General features: G+C 47.4%; 1 protein-coding gene across 2 annotated transcripts in view; it reads left to right on the forward strand.

Annotated features, from left to right (window-relative positions):
• The window catches only part of MPP2 (MAGUK p55 scaffold protein 2), a 627381-nt gene that overhangs the window by 109983 nt on the left and 497244 nt on the right, over nt 1-20154 (forward strand). For both annotated transcript variants that reach the window (XM_086923954.1, XM_086923953.1), the window contains exon 2: nt 6393-6500. In XM_086923954.1, coding sequence (XP_086780080.1) covers nt 6470-6500 — 31 coding nt within the window. In that variant the 5' untranslated portion in view covers nt 6393-6469. The remainder of the gene's footprint in view (nt 1-6392; nt 6501-20154) is intronic.

The raw sequence follows: 20154 nt of genomic DNA on the forward strand, positions 1-20154 counted from the left end.
TGATATTCTCCGTGAAAAAAAGGTTTTCTTGGCCAGGAGGATTACGGCTGCCTCAAACTCATGCAAGGAAGTCTTTGCGGTAGTTAGGGAGTTTATGGCCCCCAGATCCAACTTGCCCAAAGGGGTTCCATCTGAGTTGTGTGTCTGTGACCTGGCCAGATTTTTCACGGATAAGATTAAGTCCATTCAGGACTCCTTCGCAGTGGGCTCAGCCGTGGTGCATGCAAGCGTGGTGGTGGGACCGGTGTGGCGGCCTTCACAGGCTGTGGTCCTCGCAGAGTTTCCACCTATTTCCACCGATGCTTCCTTAGCGCTTCTGGCCAATCTTAAGTCGGGTTCGCCATTAGATCCCTGCCCGGCTAAATTTTTGGCTAAGATGGCGACTGTGGTCAACCCTGTGGTTAACCCACTTGTGAATTTGTCTCTGAGGGAGGGGCAGGTTCCATCGCCCTGGAAAAGGGCGATGGTGATCCCCCTCCTCAAGAAGCCTGGGCTGGACCAGGAGGTTTTGGCCAATTACAGGCTGATCTCCCTCCTTCCGGCGCTGGCCAAGATCACGGAGAAGCATGTGCACGGCGTTCTTTCCAGCTTTCTTGAGTCCAGTGATCTGCTACACCCTTCACAGTCCGGTTTCCGTCCTAATTTAAGTACGAAGACGGCACTGTTGGAGGTGTCTGAGATCATTAGGGAGACGCTGGACTCTGGAGGTCGCGCTATGCTTGTCATGCTCGATCTCTCGGCGGCCTTTGACACCGTCCCCCACGAGATGCTTCTCGCCAGACTTTATGACATCGGTCTGAGGGGGACAGTGTTGGATTGGTTTTCATCTTTCCTGGAGGGCCGCCGACAAACGGTCTGGGCCTCTCCGAGCTCCGCCGAGATGCCGCCATTGGGAGTCGGTGTTCCGCAGGGATCTGTGTTGAGCCCGACTCTCTTTAACATCTTTATGACACCTCTGGCGGCACTGGTGGAGTCTTTTGGCGCCCAGATTGTTTCCTACGCCGATGACACGCAGTTGCTTTTCACGTGTGGGAAGGATCAGGCTTTTGAAGGGGAGAACATCCAGGGCTGCCTGGAGTCGGTCTTTAGCTGGTTCCAGTCGAATTGCCTTAAGGCCAATTCAGATAAATCGGAGGTGTTGTTTTTTGGCTGCTCCCTCGACCCTGATTGGCGGGCCTAGTGGCCGACGGATATGTGTCCCCCTGCCCTGGCATCGCTGGTGGCAAAGAATCTGGGTGTAAAGATGGATAACAGCCTGACACTGGTGCCACATGTTTGTGGTCTAACGGGCACTTGCTTTGGGCTACTCAAGGTGCTCCGGAAGTTTTTGCCTCTGCTCTCGGAAGAGCACAGAAAGATCACTGTGCAGGCCTTGGTTGGTTCCAGATTGGGCTACGCTAATGTCCTGTACAGTGGTCTCCCGGACTATCTTGTTCAGCGGCTGCAGGTTGTGCAGAGCGCTGCAGCTCGCGCTATTTTTGGCCTCCATAGGCGAGTTGGAGCTTCTGGTTTGCTGCAGTCGCTACATTGGTTGCCCATCCGGAAGCGGATCATGTTTAAAGTTCTGACGCTGGCGCATAAAGCGCTTTTTGGCGTCGGCGCGAAATACCTCCAACGCAGGCTCGCCTTCTACCGCCCTGCCAGATCTTTGCGATCCGAATCTCTGTTCTTGGCTGTGGTTCCTCGAATTAGGAAGGCACGCACTGGAGGGCGCTCCTTTAGTCTGAGGGCCCCTCAGTTGTGGAACACCCTCCCTTTGGCCCTACGGTCCTCTACTAATCTGCTTCACTTTAGGAAGAGCCTGAAGACTTGGCTTTTTAACCTTTAGTACTTCTGTTGTTATTTTTTCAGTTGTTCGCTGTATGGTGTTATGTTTTTTATTCGGAGCTGCCTCGATAAAGCGCCGGGACACTCCTTTGGAGTAGCCGTGTGCTATAAAAATAAATGTATAACATAACATAACATAACACAAGTCAGACGACCCTAGCCGCCAACAGGTATATGCAGACCAAAATTAACCTACATTTTGCATTTAATACAAAGCCATCCATAAACCCCAAAAGTGATAAAAAAAACACACACACACACACAGCAGCAGTGAAAATGTGGAAAATGCTTTAAAAAACTCACCCATGGCCTACTGCTCCCATAACCTACTACAGGGCAGATTAGGCTCCAAACAGTAAAACAACAACACAGTAAAATGATTCATAAATCTGTACAAATTCACAAAAAATTAAAGGAACTGTAGAAACTTTATTTATAACCACAAGCCTGAACCATTCCGACAAAACATGCAAACATTATCCCTTAAAAAACTGCCCCTGATTTATTAAGGTTTTGTGTTGCCCTTGTGCCACTCAAGGGTACGCGGGGCAAAGCAAAACCTACAAGGAGATTTACCAAGCCACAGAAGGCCACCATGGCCCTGCGTGGTTTGGTAAATCTCGAGTAGTGCAAGTTGCTACCTTGTGTTATTCTGCGTGGTGAGGGCGTTACATGGGTAGAGCGTGGGTGTTCTGACGCATCTACCCTTGTATCCTGAAGCATTTCTATATTTACCAACACTGGTAGACCTGTGAAAGCATCAGAATTGTACGCATCCACACCAGAGGTACAATAGGGAGAAATATCTTTATTTCTCCTTTTTGTTTCCTCTTTCTGTGTGAAAGGACTGTTTTGTGCAGGAAGCTGCACATTCCTGCACAAAAACAATCCTGCCTGCAACATAGGCACCCTTGCTCCATGGTGCAAGGGTGTCTGCGTTGGTGCTACACTGCACTACCTACGCCAGCACAGGCAGAGGAGACAAATAAGCAATATCTTGATAGATATAGCACACTCCTGCCTGCTCCTTTCTATGCAGTGGAGCGCAGTACATTGTCATGCATTATTGGTTTGTATTAAAAAAAAACTAATCTGGATCTTAATCCCGCAGGGGCCCCTGCTCCTCACTACAGACCATCCAACATCAAACAAACAAATAGAAAAAAAGAAGATCAAAAATAGAGGAGTCTACCCTGCCTCAAACAAACTTTTTGCAAATTAATACATTGAACATACTTGATTTTTCCCCAAAACTTAAACATGCCGAAGTTGATGCAGCAGAGATTGCAAACAAAAAGATGGTTTACAAAAATCCAAATCCCAAATGTACAGCGGCTGAACAAGACAGAGAGTTTATTCTTCAGGACAAGAAGAGAACCCTGCTACAGGTTGTACAGTAAACTCCAAGTCTTTCTGGCACTTTCTTCTTGTTGAAAAAAGGGAAACATTTTAACGTTCAAAATGTTTTACTTGAAAGTGTATTTTCGAGTTGATTTTCCGGTCGCTCTTTTTAAGACAACAGCCACTTGCATTCGGATGTAGTTTAAAACTCATACTTATCAACCCGCTTGGGTATAAAAATCAACCTGAAATGTACATTGACCACCGTGTTAAAGTATTGCAGCTTGCGATGGGAAGATGCAGCTCGCGTTCGTGCCAATCTCTCTGTTTCCCTGCATCTCGCATTGATTTTTCCCCAAACTGGATTTTCATTACTTGACATGGCGTAATAGTGTAATCTCCGAAATTACGCATACAATTCAATTATCAAAATCACCGAAATTATGCCAGTTACTCCGGCGTAATGAAAATTGCAGCCAGGCCTAATTTCCTAAATGGCAATTTATGCTACCCAAATTTAGGAGCGATATAGGTTCATAACGAAAAGGTGTTCTCTCTCAAGAACTGATCAGCTCAACACAGAACAGATTGTGTCACACCCCAACAGCTGCCTTGCTTGTTACCTAAAATTTATGTGAACTGTGCAGACATTTTTATACGTTATGAGATGCAACATGCGTAAGTGGGTTTTATTTTCAGTGAAACCATTTTGTATTCACTTTCTCTTGAAAGTGACTTGTGTTTGTCTGTTGGATACTGTTCACCCTGCATTATTTCCTCCCACTGAGCTTGTGATGTCGTTTTATAACAAAGATGCATGCCTCTGTGTGTGTGTGTGTTTAGCTCTATAGGTGTGTAATGTGCCTATATTAAATTCACGACTCCATGTGAGTGTGTAATGTGTTTACCTTTAGAATGTGCACCGCTCTTTGTGAATGTGTAATGTGTTTTTATCTAGAAGGTGCATGGCTCCCTGCGGATGTGTAGTGTGTTCATCTGTAGAAGCTGCTTTGCTCCTTGTGAATGTGTAAAGTGTTTACCTCTAGACGGTGCACAGCTCTTAGTGAATGTGTAATGTGTTTACCTTTAGACGGTGCACGGCTCTTTGCGAATGTGTAATGTGTTTACCTCAGAAGGTGCATTGTTACTAATGAATGTTAATGTGTTTGCCTCTAGAAGGTGCTTTGCTCCTTGGGAATGTGTAATGTGGTTGCCTCTAGAAGATGCATGGCTCCTTGAGAATGTGTAATGTGTTTACACATTCACAAGAAGCCATACATCTTCTAGATAAAAACATAGTACACATTCACAAGGAGCAATGCACCTTCTAGAGTTAAACACATTACACATTTACAGGGAGCCATGCACCTTCTAGAGGGAAACACATTACACATTTACAGGGAGCCATGCACCTTCTAGAGGGAAACACATTACACATTTACAGGGAGCCATGCACCTTCTAGAGGTAATGTGTTTACCTCTAGAAGGTGCAATGCTCCTCGTGAATGTATAATGTGCTTTTATCTAGAAGGTGAATGGCTCCTTTTGAAAATGTAATGTGTTTTTATCTAGAAGGTGCATTGCTCCTTGGGAATGTGTAATGTGTTTACCTCTAGTAGGTGCACGGCTCCTTGTGGATGTGGAATGTGTTTATCTGTAGCAGCTGCTTTGCTCCTTGTGAATGTGTAATGTGTTTACCTCTAGAAGGTGCCTTGCTCTTTGTGAATGGGCAATGTGTTTGTATCTAGAAGGTGTATGACTCCCTGTGAATGTGTATTTTTTAAGTGCATGGATACTTTTGAGTGTGTGAAATGATTATATCTAGAAGGTGCAGGACTCCCTTTGGGAAACAACCTTTACAACGCACTACCATCACAACGAAACTTTTACAACGCAACATCCATTACAACGCATGCCATTACAACACAACCATTACAACGCATGACACTACAACGCATACCACTACAACGCATGTCATTACAACGCAGTCATTACAACGTATACCATTACAACGCATACCATTACAACGCATAGTACCCTTACACTATCCAACACTTACCCTACTGTTGCACCCCCTGGAGTTAGAATAGTAATTTTTACCCCTACATTATCCAACACTTACCCTACTGTTGTACCCCCTGGAGTTAGAATAGTAATTTTTACCCCTACACTATCCAACACTTACCCTACTGTTGCACCCCCTGGAGTTAGAATAGTAATTTTTACCCGTACACTATCCAACACTTACCCTACTGTTGCACCCCCTGGAGTTAGAATAGTATTTTTTACCCCTGCACTATCCAACACTTACCCCACTGTTGCACCCCCTGGAGTTAGAATAGTAATTTTTACCCCTACACTATCCAATACTTACTTTACATGCAATTTAATGTTATGCGTTGTAATGGTATGCGTTGTAAAGGTAGAATGCGTTGTAATGGAATGCGTTGTAAAGGTAGTTTTTAAAAATTCGTTGTAATGGCATGCGTTGTAATGGAATGCGTTGTAATGGATCTTGCGTTGTAAAAAATGCGTTGTAAAGGTATGCGTTGTAAAAATATGCGTTGTAACGTCATACATCCCTCCCTTTGGGTCTGTAATGTCTTTTTAGAAGGTGTGCATCTTTTGGTTGGTGTATAGTGTGTTTATCTCTAAACGGGCTAGGGCTCCCGGTAAGTGTTTAAAACGAGTGGTGTGTGTGTGTGTGTGTGTGTGTGTGTGAGCCAGTGTAGTGTCCAGGCGTAGAGGCTGTCTCAGCAGACTACTCCAGCCAATGCAGGGATTTGTTGCGATTACAAATGCATATTATGCTATGTTAGAAGCGCATTAATGAACGTGAGTTGAGGCGTGAAAGCGCATTAATTACTGTGTTCAAGGAGGAGGTGAAAGGTATAATTTCCTGTAACATTCACAAGTAGTTATATATGCGTGTTGTTCCCCTGCCTCTCTCCCCAGTTTACCCCGTTCCCCATCTCATGTCTGCCTTTTCTGTCCTCACCACTCGCCTCTCTTCGTGCCAGTCACAGCTGGGCCAGCTCTCCCCTCTGCTCCTCCCCACCCCCATCTCTTCACAGCGTGACCCGTTTGTTCCCCTGTCTTCTCCTACTCCTGCCTGCTCCTCTGTGTTTCACTGTGCCACTCTCTCCCCGTTCGCCCTCACCCCTCTCTCCCTGGCACCGCCTGCCCTCGACTCACCCTGTCTCTTGCTCTCTCCCTCTCTGCAGCTCCCAGGTGCCCAGAGTTCTCCATCCAGCGGGTATCTCGAGACCTTGTGTACCCCGTGCCCCCGCCGACCGCCACCATGCCGGTGGCTGCCACCCACTGCGATACAGGTAAGCTGCATTCTTCCTTGCATGTCTGGGGTGTGGGGGGTGGGAAGGTGGGAGGGGGGAGGGGCGGGAGCGTCCTGGACCGCGCCGATAAAGGGGGTGTCTAATCCGACTCCCAGGGTTTGTAATTAATGATGCGATGCCGCTGTGAAGGGTTCAGATCCCAGACTCTGACTTGTAATAAGAAAGTTGCAGGCAAGGTTATGAAGTTGAACTTACCTGCAGGGTGGAACCTTAATGCCGTCCGGCGAACCGTCTTTTCAGCACTATTAGTTTCATTAATTGTGTCATGTGTTTTATAGTGCTTAGAAACCAGAGAGATTATGAAAGGGAGGGTAAGTAGCATAGCAGAATGTGCCGAGGGGCTCCCCAGTCTCCCTTAACTCACAGATATTGATTCATACACCTTGGCGTAAATAGACCCCCGCCCTGCCCTCGGACCTGCTTTACACCCCTGGGGAGAACTATTTTAAAAGTGATAATGCGTTGAACCCGTGCTTGATGACGGAACGCAACTATCTGCGCCTCCTAAAACTCATAGAAAGGATGTTATTCCTGCTAGCCCCGTGCTTTAAATGGGCAGGTACTGTCCGGTACAGAGTACAGGCGCGTCTTTAATTTGAAAGGCAGAGTAGCTGCACTTCTCATCACTGCTGCAATACATTTAATGGGAGAGTACATGTACTTCTCAGGAGGAAACAGGTACTCTAAACTGGTGAGCACCTGCACTTAAATATTTTCTTTTAAAGCACTGTGCTACCCTTTGACAGGCCAAGGAACTGATGGTAGCGAGTAGGGAGTAGTGGGTAGTTCTCAGGCTCTGTAGGCACTAAACTCCTACTGCTACTCAACTGTCAGACCATTCACAAACTGCATTTTGTAGTATGTTTAGTACTAATAAAGTACAATATAATGCTATTCACAAACCTACGAGTGTAAATCTGCACCTCCAGCTTTCCTATCTTTTCTTTGAGGAGATCCTCACACGTGCAAGTTTACTATTTAGTAGTAAGCGTGGGATGGACCAGGGGAGTGGTGGACAAATAGGGGGCATACTTACTAAACAAGCATTTACAATGCAATGGTCTCGGCATTATTAAAGGTAGAGCTATTGGCATTGCTCGTGACATTTTTCTTCATTTTTTAAAAAAAACAAATAAATGGTAGTGTCATTTACAATGGCAATAGGTGGGCATTAGAGAGTAGTAGAGAGTATTCACAGAGCCACACACACACACACACACACACACACACACACACACAGCCACCCAAACACATAGAGAGCCACCCACACACACACAGAGAGAGCCACCCACACACACACACACACACACAGAGCTACCCCCACACACACACACACAGAGCCACCCACTCAGCCACCCACACACAGCCAACCACACACACAGAGCCACCCACACACAGAGAGCCACCCACACACAGAGCCACCCACACACAGCCACCCACACACACACAGCCACCCACCCACACACAGCCACCCACACACACACAGCCACCCAGCCACACACAGAGCCACCCAGCCACACACAGAGTCACACACACACACACTTAAACAGCTCTAGCTAACTGAAAGCCTTTCCACTTAGCATACATTAGCACGGACAGTGCACAGCCACAAACTGTCTTATTCTGCAGTAGATCAATGATACATGCCGCATCTGGAGCACCTTTTCATTCAACATGCAGGCACGCAGAATGCAACTGGGGAATTTCAAGTGCAGCAAAGCATTGTACTGTACAGTATTAACGTATCGTACATGTTGAGTACTAAAACATACCCATTCCAGCAATCATCTGGCTACTGTATGCACCACCAGTGCCCCCTGCTGTAGAATTCAGGAACACTGCCACCAATGAATAAAGTGCACTGCACTAGGGACGACCCCATAGTCACAAGTGTGCACTATTCCGCACAAGCTTTCTCGTGTCAGGTGACACCCCCCCCCCACATACAAACATACCTGTTGTGCAGGCACCAACAGCAGCATGTCAGTGATGTGCGAGCAGAGCGCCAGAAGCAGTAAGAAAACCCTAGTGACAGGAGTGCACTGCATAAGAGACAACCTCCGTTACCAGTTCACAGCAACAGCACATCAGTGACAGGAGAGCACTGCAATATAAGCAGCACCCAGCTTACAGGCGTGCACGGGACACTGCACTAAAAATAATCCCCCCTCCTCAGTATCAGTCGTGATCTTCACTAGAGGCAAGCCTCGAGCATGGGCATGCACTGCACGATAAAAGATCATCATTGACAGTGGAGCAGTATGTCCGAAATAATCCGCCCCGCCCCCAGTGGTTGTCCTGCGCAGCATCAGAGACAGCACCTCACTGTACCACAGCCAAATCAACTCTTGCCCCCAAGTGACTGAAGTGCACTGCACTATAGATACCCCCACAGTCATAGGATTGCACTCTACCATACAAGCCTCCCCGTGTCAGGCGAGCCCTGCATCAGCGACAACAGAAGCAAAAGGGCAGTGACAGACGTTCAGAGCCCCCGTGGTTGTCGTGCACTCATCAGACACAGAACCTCAGTGAATGCACTGCACAGCGCCAAGAAGCCCATTTACATTACAATTGCCCTTTTTTTAAACATTTTTTTATTAAAGACCCTTCACCCGTATCTCCACTAATTTTGGGGTATTCTGACCCCACCCTGGAAAGGAATTTATCCCTGAAATTACATGACAAATAAAGTGTGAGTGGCGGTATGAAAGCTGGTGTGTTTTTTCCGTGGCTGTCTTGTCTTGCAGGGGGCCTGCGCGCTTCCGCTTGACATAGCAGGGGCGAGGGCAGTGTGGCTTTGTGGCTAGGAGGACATGGGGCAGTGCAGTTCATTTGAAACTTGTTTACTGTGTGACCGAGCGCCCCCTGCAGTTGTATGGAGCATAACGGCGAGGGGAAGGTAGAATGTGGTGAGACACGGGACTGATGCAGGTGTGATATTAATACCGGTTACAAGCAATCGCAATGAGCTATAAATTCGAGTGTTCTGTGGTCTAGGAGGACCTTCCTGGAGATGGGGCACAAGGCATGAAGTACCCTGAGTCTCTGTTTAAGACGTGTGGGGCTACATCCGTCAGGGAACAATCTGGCTGAAACCAGACATTTTCAAGCATGCTGTTCTGCAAACAGTTCGCAACTCTGCTCTGTTTTTTTTGGAACTCTTTTAACGTCTGTGTGGATTTGGTGTGTTTGAGGTGGGGGCGGTACTCTGGGGAATAAAAAGGTGCATTTTGCAATCCGGCAATAGCATTGCAAAGGTGTCGCAGCGCTGCGGTGTAATCGCAAATAGGGCATCTGCTGTTTGCCTGCGTGAGCTTTGTGTGCTGGAAACTCCCAGGCTGGGGTCCTTTCACAAGAAGGATGAGAGAAGCTCCGTGTTTAATGCTCAGTGTTGCTTGAGGGAAGGGCACATTGTTCAGGCTATACTTCTATGTCCCATGCCAAACTGTATCTCCTACTCTTTAGGGGCCCGCATTGGGAGATTTTACGGGGCGGCTTCTGCTTCCCCTTTGCACGCGGGCCAGTTGTGGGGAGGCAGCCGCCCTGAAATACACAGAGTCGGGGAAATGGTATTGTTTTGTTCTCAATGGAAAGGGCAATTTGAGAGAAACGCCAATTTGACAGACCTCAGCCAGTCTGCGACGTCGGTGTCTTTTAAGCACGAGCTTCCTTGGCTGTGGGGTTCTCACCTATCGCGCGATCTGTGGTGCGCTGCCCCCTCCCAGGGAGCGGCGCTGGGCAGGAAGCAGTCAGTGGTGCCCCGTCCCGTGTGTGGCAACCATTTGAAGCCTCGTGCAGTGCCAGAGGCTGGCAGGGAATAACTCACCGTCAGTACACTGGGCTGGGGGCACGGGGGAGGTTTGCATCTTCAGAGAGCCATTACACCGCCCCCCTCTCGAGCTGGACTTGAGGTGACTAAGTGCACAGACCATTGTGAGTGCACACCTAAATTCCCTTTCCTTTGGTAGTTAACTGGATGTGCCCAAGAGCAGCCTGGCATCTGTGCCACGCTGGGAGTCACCTTCTGAGAGGCAGACGGCGGCCAGCAGCAGGCTCAGCAGGGCCAGGGCTCGCGGGTCCATGGTGGTCGTAGGTGCACGGTGTGATCTCTAGCAGGTAGCTGTGCTCTGAGTGAGGGGCCATGCAGGGCTCTGAAGACCTTCCTCCGGGGGAGGGGCCGCCTGATTTATCACCGCTACATCCGTCCTCTATTACAGCCTGCTGCGGGGAGGCCGCTACACCATCTGCCAGGGATTGGGGGAGCAGGCAGGGCAGCTCACAGTAGTTCGTAGCGCTGCAAGACACACAGCTCTAGGCAAACACTTTGAAAGTGAACAGCGTGTGTGGCGTGGCACCCGATCGTTGGAGACAGACATTCTATACACAGCCCTGGAAGACACACAGCTCTGCTAACCCTGCTCTGGGCACACTGCCCTTGGAGATACACAGACGCGGAAAACACAGAGCTGTAGGAGTTTGGCAGAAACCCAACTCTCAGAGGATGAAACCAGCTCTTTTCATACTTCTAGGTAACCGCACGTTGGAAGGTGCTGCCACTGGGAACCTCGCGTCCACCAGAACACACGCTTCTAAGCACACATGCCTTAGAGGAACACACAGCTTTGGGAGGCGTACGGTCCATAGATTTCCAAAGCGATGGAAAGCGCAGCTGATAGACGCACAGCTCTAAGAGGCCGACATTGGTAAAAAAAAAATGGCGGACACAAGCGGGTTAATACATTTACCAGGCCCTGGAAACGGCTATCAGTGGAGAGGGAGTGGGGTGGGGAGGGAGCCAGCATAGGAGGGCAGGACACGGAAAGCGGGGCAAAAGGCAGCGGGAGGGGGCGGGAAAAATACACAGACAGCGGGAGGAGGGCGGACACAAGCGGGTTAATACATTTACCAGGCCCTGGAAATGGCTATCAGTGGAGAGGGAGTGGGGTGGGGAGGGAGCCAGCATAGGAGGGCAGGACACGGAAAGCGGGGCAAAAGGCAGCGGGAGGGGGTGGGAAAAATACACGGACAGCGGGAGGAGGGCGGACACAAGCGGGTTAATACATTTACCAGGCCCTGGAAATGGCTATCAGTGGAGAGGGAGTGGGGTGGGGAGGGAGCCAGCATAGGAGGGCAGGACACGGAAAGTGGGGCAAAAGGACGAAAAGCAGACCTCGTTGAGACGTCCGATGTCGAGAAGCGAGCTTCAAAATGGCCGAAAAAAGCGCCGAGATTTTTTCGGATTTGGGGGCGTGGTTTTGTGGTTCCGAGTGACGGACAACGTCACTGTCTAAAGAACGCAAAAAATCACGCCCCCAAATCCGAAAAGGACGGGGCTACATCGGAGTGACTGATCTCTCCTCCAATGGCTGGCCTCCGTTTAGGAAGCCAGCCAATGAAGGAGAGACAGGGCAGGGAGGCGGGACCTCTGCGCTACTGAGAGTCATTAAATCTCAGACCTAAGTCTGCGCAAGCGCAGCCTTTTAGGCCTTCGACCTAAAAATAGATGGGGTTTAGTAAAAAGTCAGGAGGTTCTAAGAGAGGATTCAGGAGGGGTTGAGGAGGGGACTGAGCCCCCTCATAAAAGAGTCAGCCCATTGCTATTCGTGAACTGCATTTCTAAAATTATTTCAACCTAAAAGGGACCCAAAACACTAGTAAATTACTCCAACTTAGAGTAATTTACCACAGTTGACCAACCACTAGTACTGCAATACCCTCCCTTAGAGAAAAGTGGTAAAAGTAAGTGCTTAATTTAAAAAATAATGAGTGCCGTGTCAAAAGCGGCGCCTTGAATAATGCTGGTGGTCCTATTAGATGTCAGTGCACTGAATACCAAGGCTGTGTAGTCCTCAATCCAACTCATGCCTCTTTAATCCAGTATCAGACGCTCCCTGCCCGTTTATATCATTTGTGCAGGTTCCTGCTTTCTACCTTATTGACTTTTTTCCATCTTTCTCTTACTCCTCCTTTCCCGTTTATGTGTTTCTCACTTCTGCTCTCGGTAAATGTCTAATGAGGGAAAATAAGTGTCTGTCCCCAAAAATGAGAGCAGATGGGCCCCACGAGTATAGCACTTTACAACACAGATTTTACACCCGATACATTCACAACGCGGTTGTTACAACAACCGCATTGTTACAACGCAGTGCCATTACAACGCAAGTCATTACAATGACTTGCGCTAGATGACGCGCTGGACTTAGGAATAGTATGGTTTACTATTCCAACTACAGTGTGTGCAACAGTAGGGAAGGTGTTGGAATAGTAAATCATACTATTCCTTAGTCTAGAGCGCCATCTAGTGCAAGTTGATGACTTGAGTTGTAATGGTACTGCATTGTAACAACGCAGTCGTTGTAACAACAGCGTTGTGAATGTATCACTGTGTAAAATCCGGGATGTAAAGGATGTTTCCCAGGCCCCACTGGCTACCGCCAGCTCATATTAAGTACTGGAATAGGGGCTTAGAATAAAACCTTGTGAGAAAGACATATGTTGAAGTGGTAAAAAGCAACCAGAATGCAAGCCAAAAGGTCATATCACAGTGTTGCAAGGGGTTATAGGTAGGCAGGAAAAAGTACGGGCAACAAAGTAAACAACAACCCTGTTTCCACCTCTGATATTGGCAGCCACTTGTTCAATGGCATAGGAGCTTAGTTTGGAGCAATCAGAGAAATTATGCATCTCAAAGTGCCTTGCTATTAGATAATGTTGGTCCTTATTCGTAATGGCCCTCATATGTTCTAGTACTCTCTTATTGACCACGAGTGTAGTGCTACCTACATATCTAAGATTACAGGGGCACTCCAGGATGTACACTATGAACGAGAGCTACATGTAAGAAACTGTGTAATAGAAATGCTAGCACCGGTGGTAAGATCAAGGTATTCTTTTTTCATGCGGCTACTGTGACAAGTTTTGCAGTGGCCACATGGGAAAAGGCCCTCTTGGGATTGACCATTGTAAGCAAGTAAGACCCTGGTGGGAGTGCCCTCCTCCCTCATATACTTGTCAACTTTCCTGTTTTCAAAGATCATGGTTCTGTTGATCCCTTTACCTTTGTCCATGGCCCTGCGGCAAACCCAACTGGGGTAACCCCTATTGATGAATGTGGACATCATTGTCCTTTGTTCAGCCAAAGGTTACATCAGAACTGCAGTTCCATTTAGCACTCCTTTTTAGGTTAGCCGGGTGACTGCTCATAGCATGAAGTAGGGTATTGCCTTCAGTGGCCTTCCTAAACAGACTCGTGTGAATCTACTTGTTGACAATTTCAATCGTAGTATCAAGGAACTCCACTGCCTTACTTCTCAGGTTGCTGAGTTTGAGATTATAATGATTAGAATTGAGTCTCAGAATGAAGTCGCTGGCTTAATTCTCGGTGCCCTTACAGATCACAAACAGGTCATCAATATTCCTGAGCCGTAGGACCACCCTTTGGAAATGCTCCTCAAAGTTGGTGTCTGTCCTGATCTCTTCCTCCCATGACCCCAGAAACACATTTGCAAAACTGGGAGCGAAGTAAGTTCCCATTGTGGTCCCTAAGATCTGTTTTTAGATAGTACCATTGAACTTGAAGAAATTGATTTTAAGGCAATATCTGATCATTTCAATGAGCATGTTGGTGTGTTCCATGTGCCATATTGGTCTTCTAGACAGATATTTGGCACAGGCAGCTATCCCTATCTCATGTTCGTTGATAGTATACTGGGTGTTAACATGCATGGTGGCCAAAATGTATTCATTCTGCCACTGGACAACATGGATTTTATTTAGAAATCTTTTGTTTCCCTAACATAGAATGGCAAGGTGATGACCTGGTCCCTCAAGAAGTGATCAACATATCTACAGATGTTCTCCAGAGATTTGCCTCTGGAGGACACTGTGGTTTTGCCTGGGGGGTTGGATTTGTCTTTGTGTATCTTGGAGAGAAAAAAACAAGTACTGGGAGTTTAGGATAGTCATTTTTGAGGAAACAATAGTTCTCCCATTCCGGAAGATCTTTGTCCCTCCAGTCCAACAATCTGCTCCAAATACCCGTTATACTGTCTTTATATTCAGTTTTGTTGATACTGACATAAGCCAAGGGACCATTGAGTTGGCGCATAGCCTCGTCGATGTACATACCCCCCCTGAGAATTACAATGTTGCCTCCCTTGTCGGCTGGGCGTATGAAAATACTGCTGTCACTTGCCAGATCTTTGATGGTATTTTTTTGAGCAAAGGTGAGATTATTTGAATACCTTGTAGATTTATTAAACTTTATTTTTTGCCTGAATCTAAGGAGTTGGTTGGCTGAATTAAGTGGCTGTCCCCAAAAAATGAATGCTGGTGGGCCCCACCAGAAACCTCCGACTCAAATTAAGCACTTATTAAGGGCTTAGAATAAAACCTTGTGAGAAATAATGTTAATTTGGAGCACATTCTTTTAAATAGTAAAAAATATAACTAAATATAATTTAATATTAAGAAAAATTTAACAAATTATACATATTTATTATTATTTTATCCTAAAAAATGTTAACCGTTTTTATTTTATTGATTATTGCTACACTAACATTTTATAAAATGCTATCAAATTACTTTTAGGTAATTCTACATATCACTGGTAATAATTAATAATGCATCATAAAAAAGTTCTTTTTACATTTTAGGTGGGCATTTGTTTTGTTAATTAAATCTTCGGCAGAATATTTTTAATTTTTATTTATTTTAATTAAATAATGAATGTAAAATTAGGTTAGTATATCTGTATATTTTTTTTCTTTTGGCCTACATTAAAAATATGTAAACTTAATTTACAAAAAGATTTAGCAAAAACATTTTTACTAACTTTTTCAAAGGTTATTAAACTATTGTTACTTTTCCCTATACTTTACCTAATATGTTCTCGTGTAGCTCTCTGTATGGCAGTATATAGGTTTCAGAACCCCTTTTAGAGGGCCACGGGGCACGAAGGGGCCAACCACGGTGGTTGAGGCCTTTTATTCCTGATGTCCTGGGGCTCGACCTACTTTGGAACCTGAGAAAATGGGCCAAGTACCCCTTCTGCACTGGACTCTCTGTGAAGACTTTGTGGAAGGGGGAACGAAGTGCAGATACAGGTTACTGTAAACTTCTCAACTCAAAGTGCATGCAGTAAGAACAATAAATCAATGTCAAGTCCAATGCTTACTGTTATAAGAAAAAGCATTTTATTTCTAATTCTACTGGTGAAATAGAGTTACGTACCCATATGCAAGAGTGCACTCCCCTTGAGGTCTGGGCTCTAGTAGTGATCAGACTAATCCCTGTCTGGCCCTCTACCTTATAACGTATTTGGGGTTTCTCTGGTCACTGACGGCTGCATCCAGCGAATGCTTACTAGTAGGCCATACTCAAGAGGCCGTGTTTGACTCTTTAGTTCTTAGTGAAAAGCATCTATGGTGCTGCAGCACTATTAGCAGTGATTCCCCCGGGGCCCTACAGCCTGAGTTCTGGTATTATCTGCTCTGGCAGTATGGAAGTATTCAACAGTGCAGCGACTGCCCTCTCCATTGGGGTTCCTGAGTCCAGATATTATTCCGCATAGACGTGCTGCATGCAGTTCATGTGGCAGGAGCCGGCAGGCACAGGCTCTCTCCTCTGAGCAGTGCTGTCGTCTCGTCTAGCGATGAGAGCTGTTCTTGCTTGGCCAACACGGGGTAAGTCAGTCTTCCCCTAACAAGGGGGGGTGATGATGTGGGGGGGGGGGGGTTCTCCTAATATTAATAATAAAGACATTTGTAAAGCGCCTGGTTACGCCATCTCGGCGTGTCCCCGCGCTGTGGAGAAAAGACTGTCAGACAAAAGACACAGACCCTAGACTTTTAGCAACAACTAAAGGGTAAACAAGTGAGTTTTAAGAAGGCTCCTGAAATTAGTTTCCGACCTTTCCACCCTAAGATAGGCCGGGAGTTTGTTCCAATTTTGTGCTGCTAGAAAGTGAAATGAGCGACCGCCCATTCTCGCTTTTTTAATCTTAGGGATTGCCAGTAGGCGAGTCCCACACGATCTCAGGACCCTACCTGGCACATACCTGGTGACCAAGTTCCCCAGGTATGTCGGAGCCTTGTGCCAGAGGATACGATGACAGATGAGAAGAGATTTAAACAGCACCCTTTTTTTTAACAGGTAGCCAGTGCAGAGCCTTAAGGGCTGGCTTAGAAACCGCCCTTCTGGCTTTGTAATGGGCGGCCTTGGCCCCTCTCAGTAGGTCTTGATATTTCCTCTGTCCTTCTCTGTAAAGCAACCTCTCCTGTGCTCTAAAACCCCTTCTCCAGCTCCTTTCCAAACGCTTGCAGTCTGCCTTGGCCTTCTGCAAAGAGGGGGTAAACCATGGAGCAGACTTTCTTGCTCTGATATCAGATTTATTCAGGAGTAATGGCGCCACTTTATTTAGGGCCTTCAGAATGCGCATGTTCAGATTTTCACTAGCACTTTCGCTGTTAGACCCTCCAGGGGGACCCCCTTCCCTCAGCTCTTCATTAAAGGTATCCTGTGAAAAGTTTTTCCACTTTCTACAAGGATAGCTGTTATTCACTCCTTTCTGTGTGTCCTCCGCAGTTATATCTATGCTAAAAGGCACCAAGAAGTGGTCCGACCAGGGAACTGGCAGCAGAGTCCCTACCTCCACACTCTCCCAGCTAGCAAACACCTGATCTAACAAGTGGCCTAGCTGATGAGTGGAGGAGCAGCATTTAAGATCCAGTCGCATAGACTGCAAATCCTGACGCAACTCCGCTGCCTCCTTGTGTAAAGGGTCTTCAAATTGCAGATTTAGATCGCCCAACACAAGAAGTTTGTTCCGCCTGATTGCCAAGTGGGCAATGCCCTCTTGAAGACTTGTCCTAAAATGGCCAAGTGCTCCAGGAGGTCTATATATAAGAATCTCAGCTATTGATGATTTCGGGCCAAGTTTTAACAAAAAGCAACCGGCCTCGCTGCTATTCACCGGTAGGAGGTCTAAGGTGCATTCGTAGGGTGCTTTAGTAATAACTGCAATCCCACTCCCCTTTCCCGTTCCTCTGTCAATTCTGGCTATATTATACCCAACGGGGAGGGCCTCTATTATATCAGGGTCCGAATTAGGCCCCAACCAGGTTTCCGTCAGGAACAGCACGTCAAGCTTTTCATCCATGAGAAGCTCCGAAATCTCAACGCTGTGTTTGCTGAGGGACCTACAGTTCAGTAGTCCGCCCAAAAGCAGCTTCCTGCCTGCCTGGCTGTGTTGCTCCCAAATTCCCTTAAAGGAACAGTGTTGGCAACTTCTGAGTTGAGACACTGCCATGGCATGTCTACAAGCCTTCACTGTGGGGGGGCATAGCTGTATTAGGTCCTCTCTCCCATAATGAGTTCGAGGGCGCTTAGTTAGGGCAGTGGTTATGGCCCCGGTCCCCGTACGGCCGCGGACAGGCGCAGACGGGCTTGCCTTTGGCGCGCCGGCAGCGCGCCAGCTGCGCACGTCCGCTGCGCAGCCTCTGTCCTCCCTGCATTAAGTAGGGAGCGGGGAGGGGGAGCCAGATCACTGCCCTCCTTCCTGTGGAGCCGGAAGTGCTGGGCTCCTCCTCACCCTCCGCAACAAACGCCCACAATGGACGCGGCGGAACGGGGTGGGCAACACAGGTAAGTCGACTAGTAATTCAAGCCCCTGTAATGTTCCCCAAAACAGTTTATGCAGCACCCATTAAAAGTTTTTAAAATGATAGTTTTTTAAAAGTCAGCAGATGTCGTCAGCGTCAGTTACTTTAGGTCAAAAAGTACATAGCGCCTGCCGCTGCCACCGACAAGCCCGTCTCCACACCTGCTCCCAACTAAAGCTCCGGAGAGGGTGTGATATCTTCAGCGGTGTCCGGAGATCCTCTGGGAAGCAATCGGGTGCAGTTGGCAGGTTTGACAGACTGGTTACAGCAGTAATCCTCTTGTCCTGGCCACGGCCTGAACACATGGCCACAGTGGTACCGGCAGCCCTCCTAGCATACAGGCCTGCTGCGTTGCTCACAGTTGGGCTCAGACTCCCCTGGTGCGATAGCCTTCACTCTAGCGGCCCCTTTGGCATACCATGTCGCCGATCTTCAGCAGACGCAAGTCTCACGCTCCTGGCCCAAATAAGTTAAACTGGGGCCTCTTATTGCATACAGGGCCACAGTGGCATGGCAGTGCAGGCCTGGTGCTTCCAGCACAGTGCTCTTCACACAGCTGAGATCACAGCAGCCCCTTTTTGGCATATAGGGGGAACCTCACCATTGCGGCACAGGGCAACAACCCAATTGGTCCACAGCCATTCTCCTCACACCTTGCTCAGGGACTCCTCTCTGTAGGACACACCACTGGACCTCGCTCATTCCAACCCTGTCCTCGTCCTCACAGGGCACACTGGTCTTGGCAAGTAGGTAGGAGCTGGTGCTTCAAGCTGCAGGGCAGGTGGTCTTGATTTTTCCTGGGTAATGACCCCTCACCAGCAGGGAGACTAGCAGGCCTTGGCCCCCAGTCCTGGTATAGGCAGAATTCTTGCAGAGCTTTTTTCCCCTCCTCACACCTCCCATCTGGGTGCTTGTCAGATGACAACGTTTGGGGTCTCAACCTCCCCTTTTTCTTTCTCAGACACGAAAATGTGATCTAGGATCTGAGTTGTTGAAGATTTATGTTGGGAATCTGCCTCTTTTGAAGTGTCACCTTCCCATTTTCGTCTTTCCCCTTGAAAGGATGTCTGTCACAGCAGACATAACTCCGAAACGAATTGACCCACAACACAATTCATGGGAGTAACCAGAGATCACACCTGGATGTCAAGCTACCAGTTCTACTCTTTATGATTCCCTTTTCAGCTCCATCTCCTTTCTTGAGATGTGTCCAGGCCCCCTCCTTGTGACCTATAACTGAATCAAAGAGCAACTATTTGAAGTGTAAAAGGAGCGCCCCTTCCTCCTTTCCTCCAGTGTGTCCCGTTCAGCTCACAGTAATGCAGTAATGCACAAATCTGTCTTGGGAGATTCCTCTACTTTTCATGCCGTCACCAGGCAGGCCTGGAGTTCCCAGGATGGAACCCAGGGACCACCATATAATTTACCAATGCAGCACACTTACTCAGTGTATATTCAAAGCAACTCTACTCTCCAGCACGGTTACCTCCATGCATTGTATCATACAGGTACACACACGGATCTTGCATGTGTGTGCGCACACGCAAGATCCATGTTTGTATTCAACAAAAAATCATCATTAGGGATCCCAACAACGGTACAGTTGGGCACTCACGGCAGAAGTACACGTCTTTGACCATGCAGGCGACTGTTTTGTCACAACAATAGGGGGTCTACAACCGTGAGTAATGCTGTTTTATTTTTTGTACATGCATGGCACTAACATGCCCCCTTTCTGTCTCTTCAGAGCCCGAGATATGGTAAGCCAGAACAAGGTAGCATTAAGAGAGTAACAGCGAGCAAAGTCAGATAATGTTCTTCAAGGGGTACCAGCTTGTAGATAATCCTGTCTCTATGATGGGCACTAGATTGGTCTCAACTGTGGCCAGTTGTGAGGACTGAGATAATTTTATGACTGAGTAAGATTCTCAGAGGTTTAACCCACACTGGACCACATCTATCTCTGTGGT

The sequence above is a fragment of the Lissotriton vulgaris genome, chromosome 5 (genome assembly GCF_964263255.1).
Source record: "Lissotriton vulgaris chromosome 5, aLisVul1.2, whole genome shotgun sequence".
Taxonomy (NCBI): domain Eukaryota; kingdom Metazoa; phylum Chordata; class Amphibia; order Caudata; family Salamandridae; genus Lissotriton; species Lissotriton vulgaris.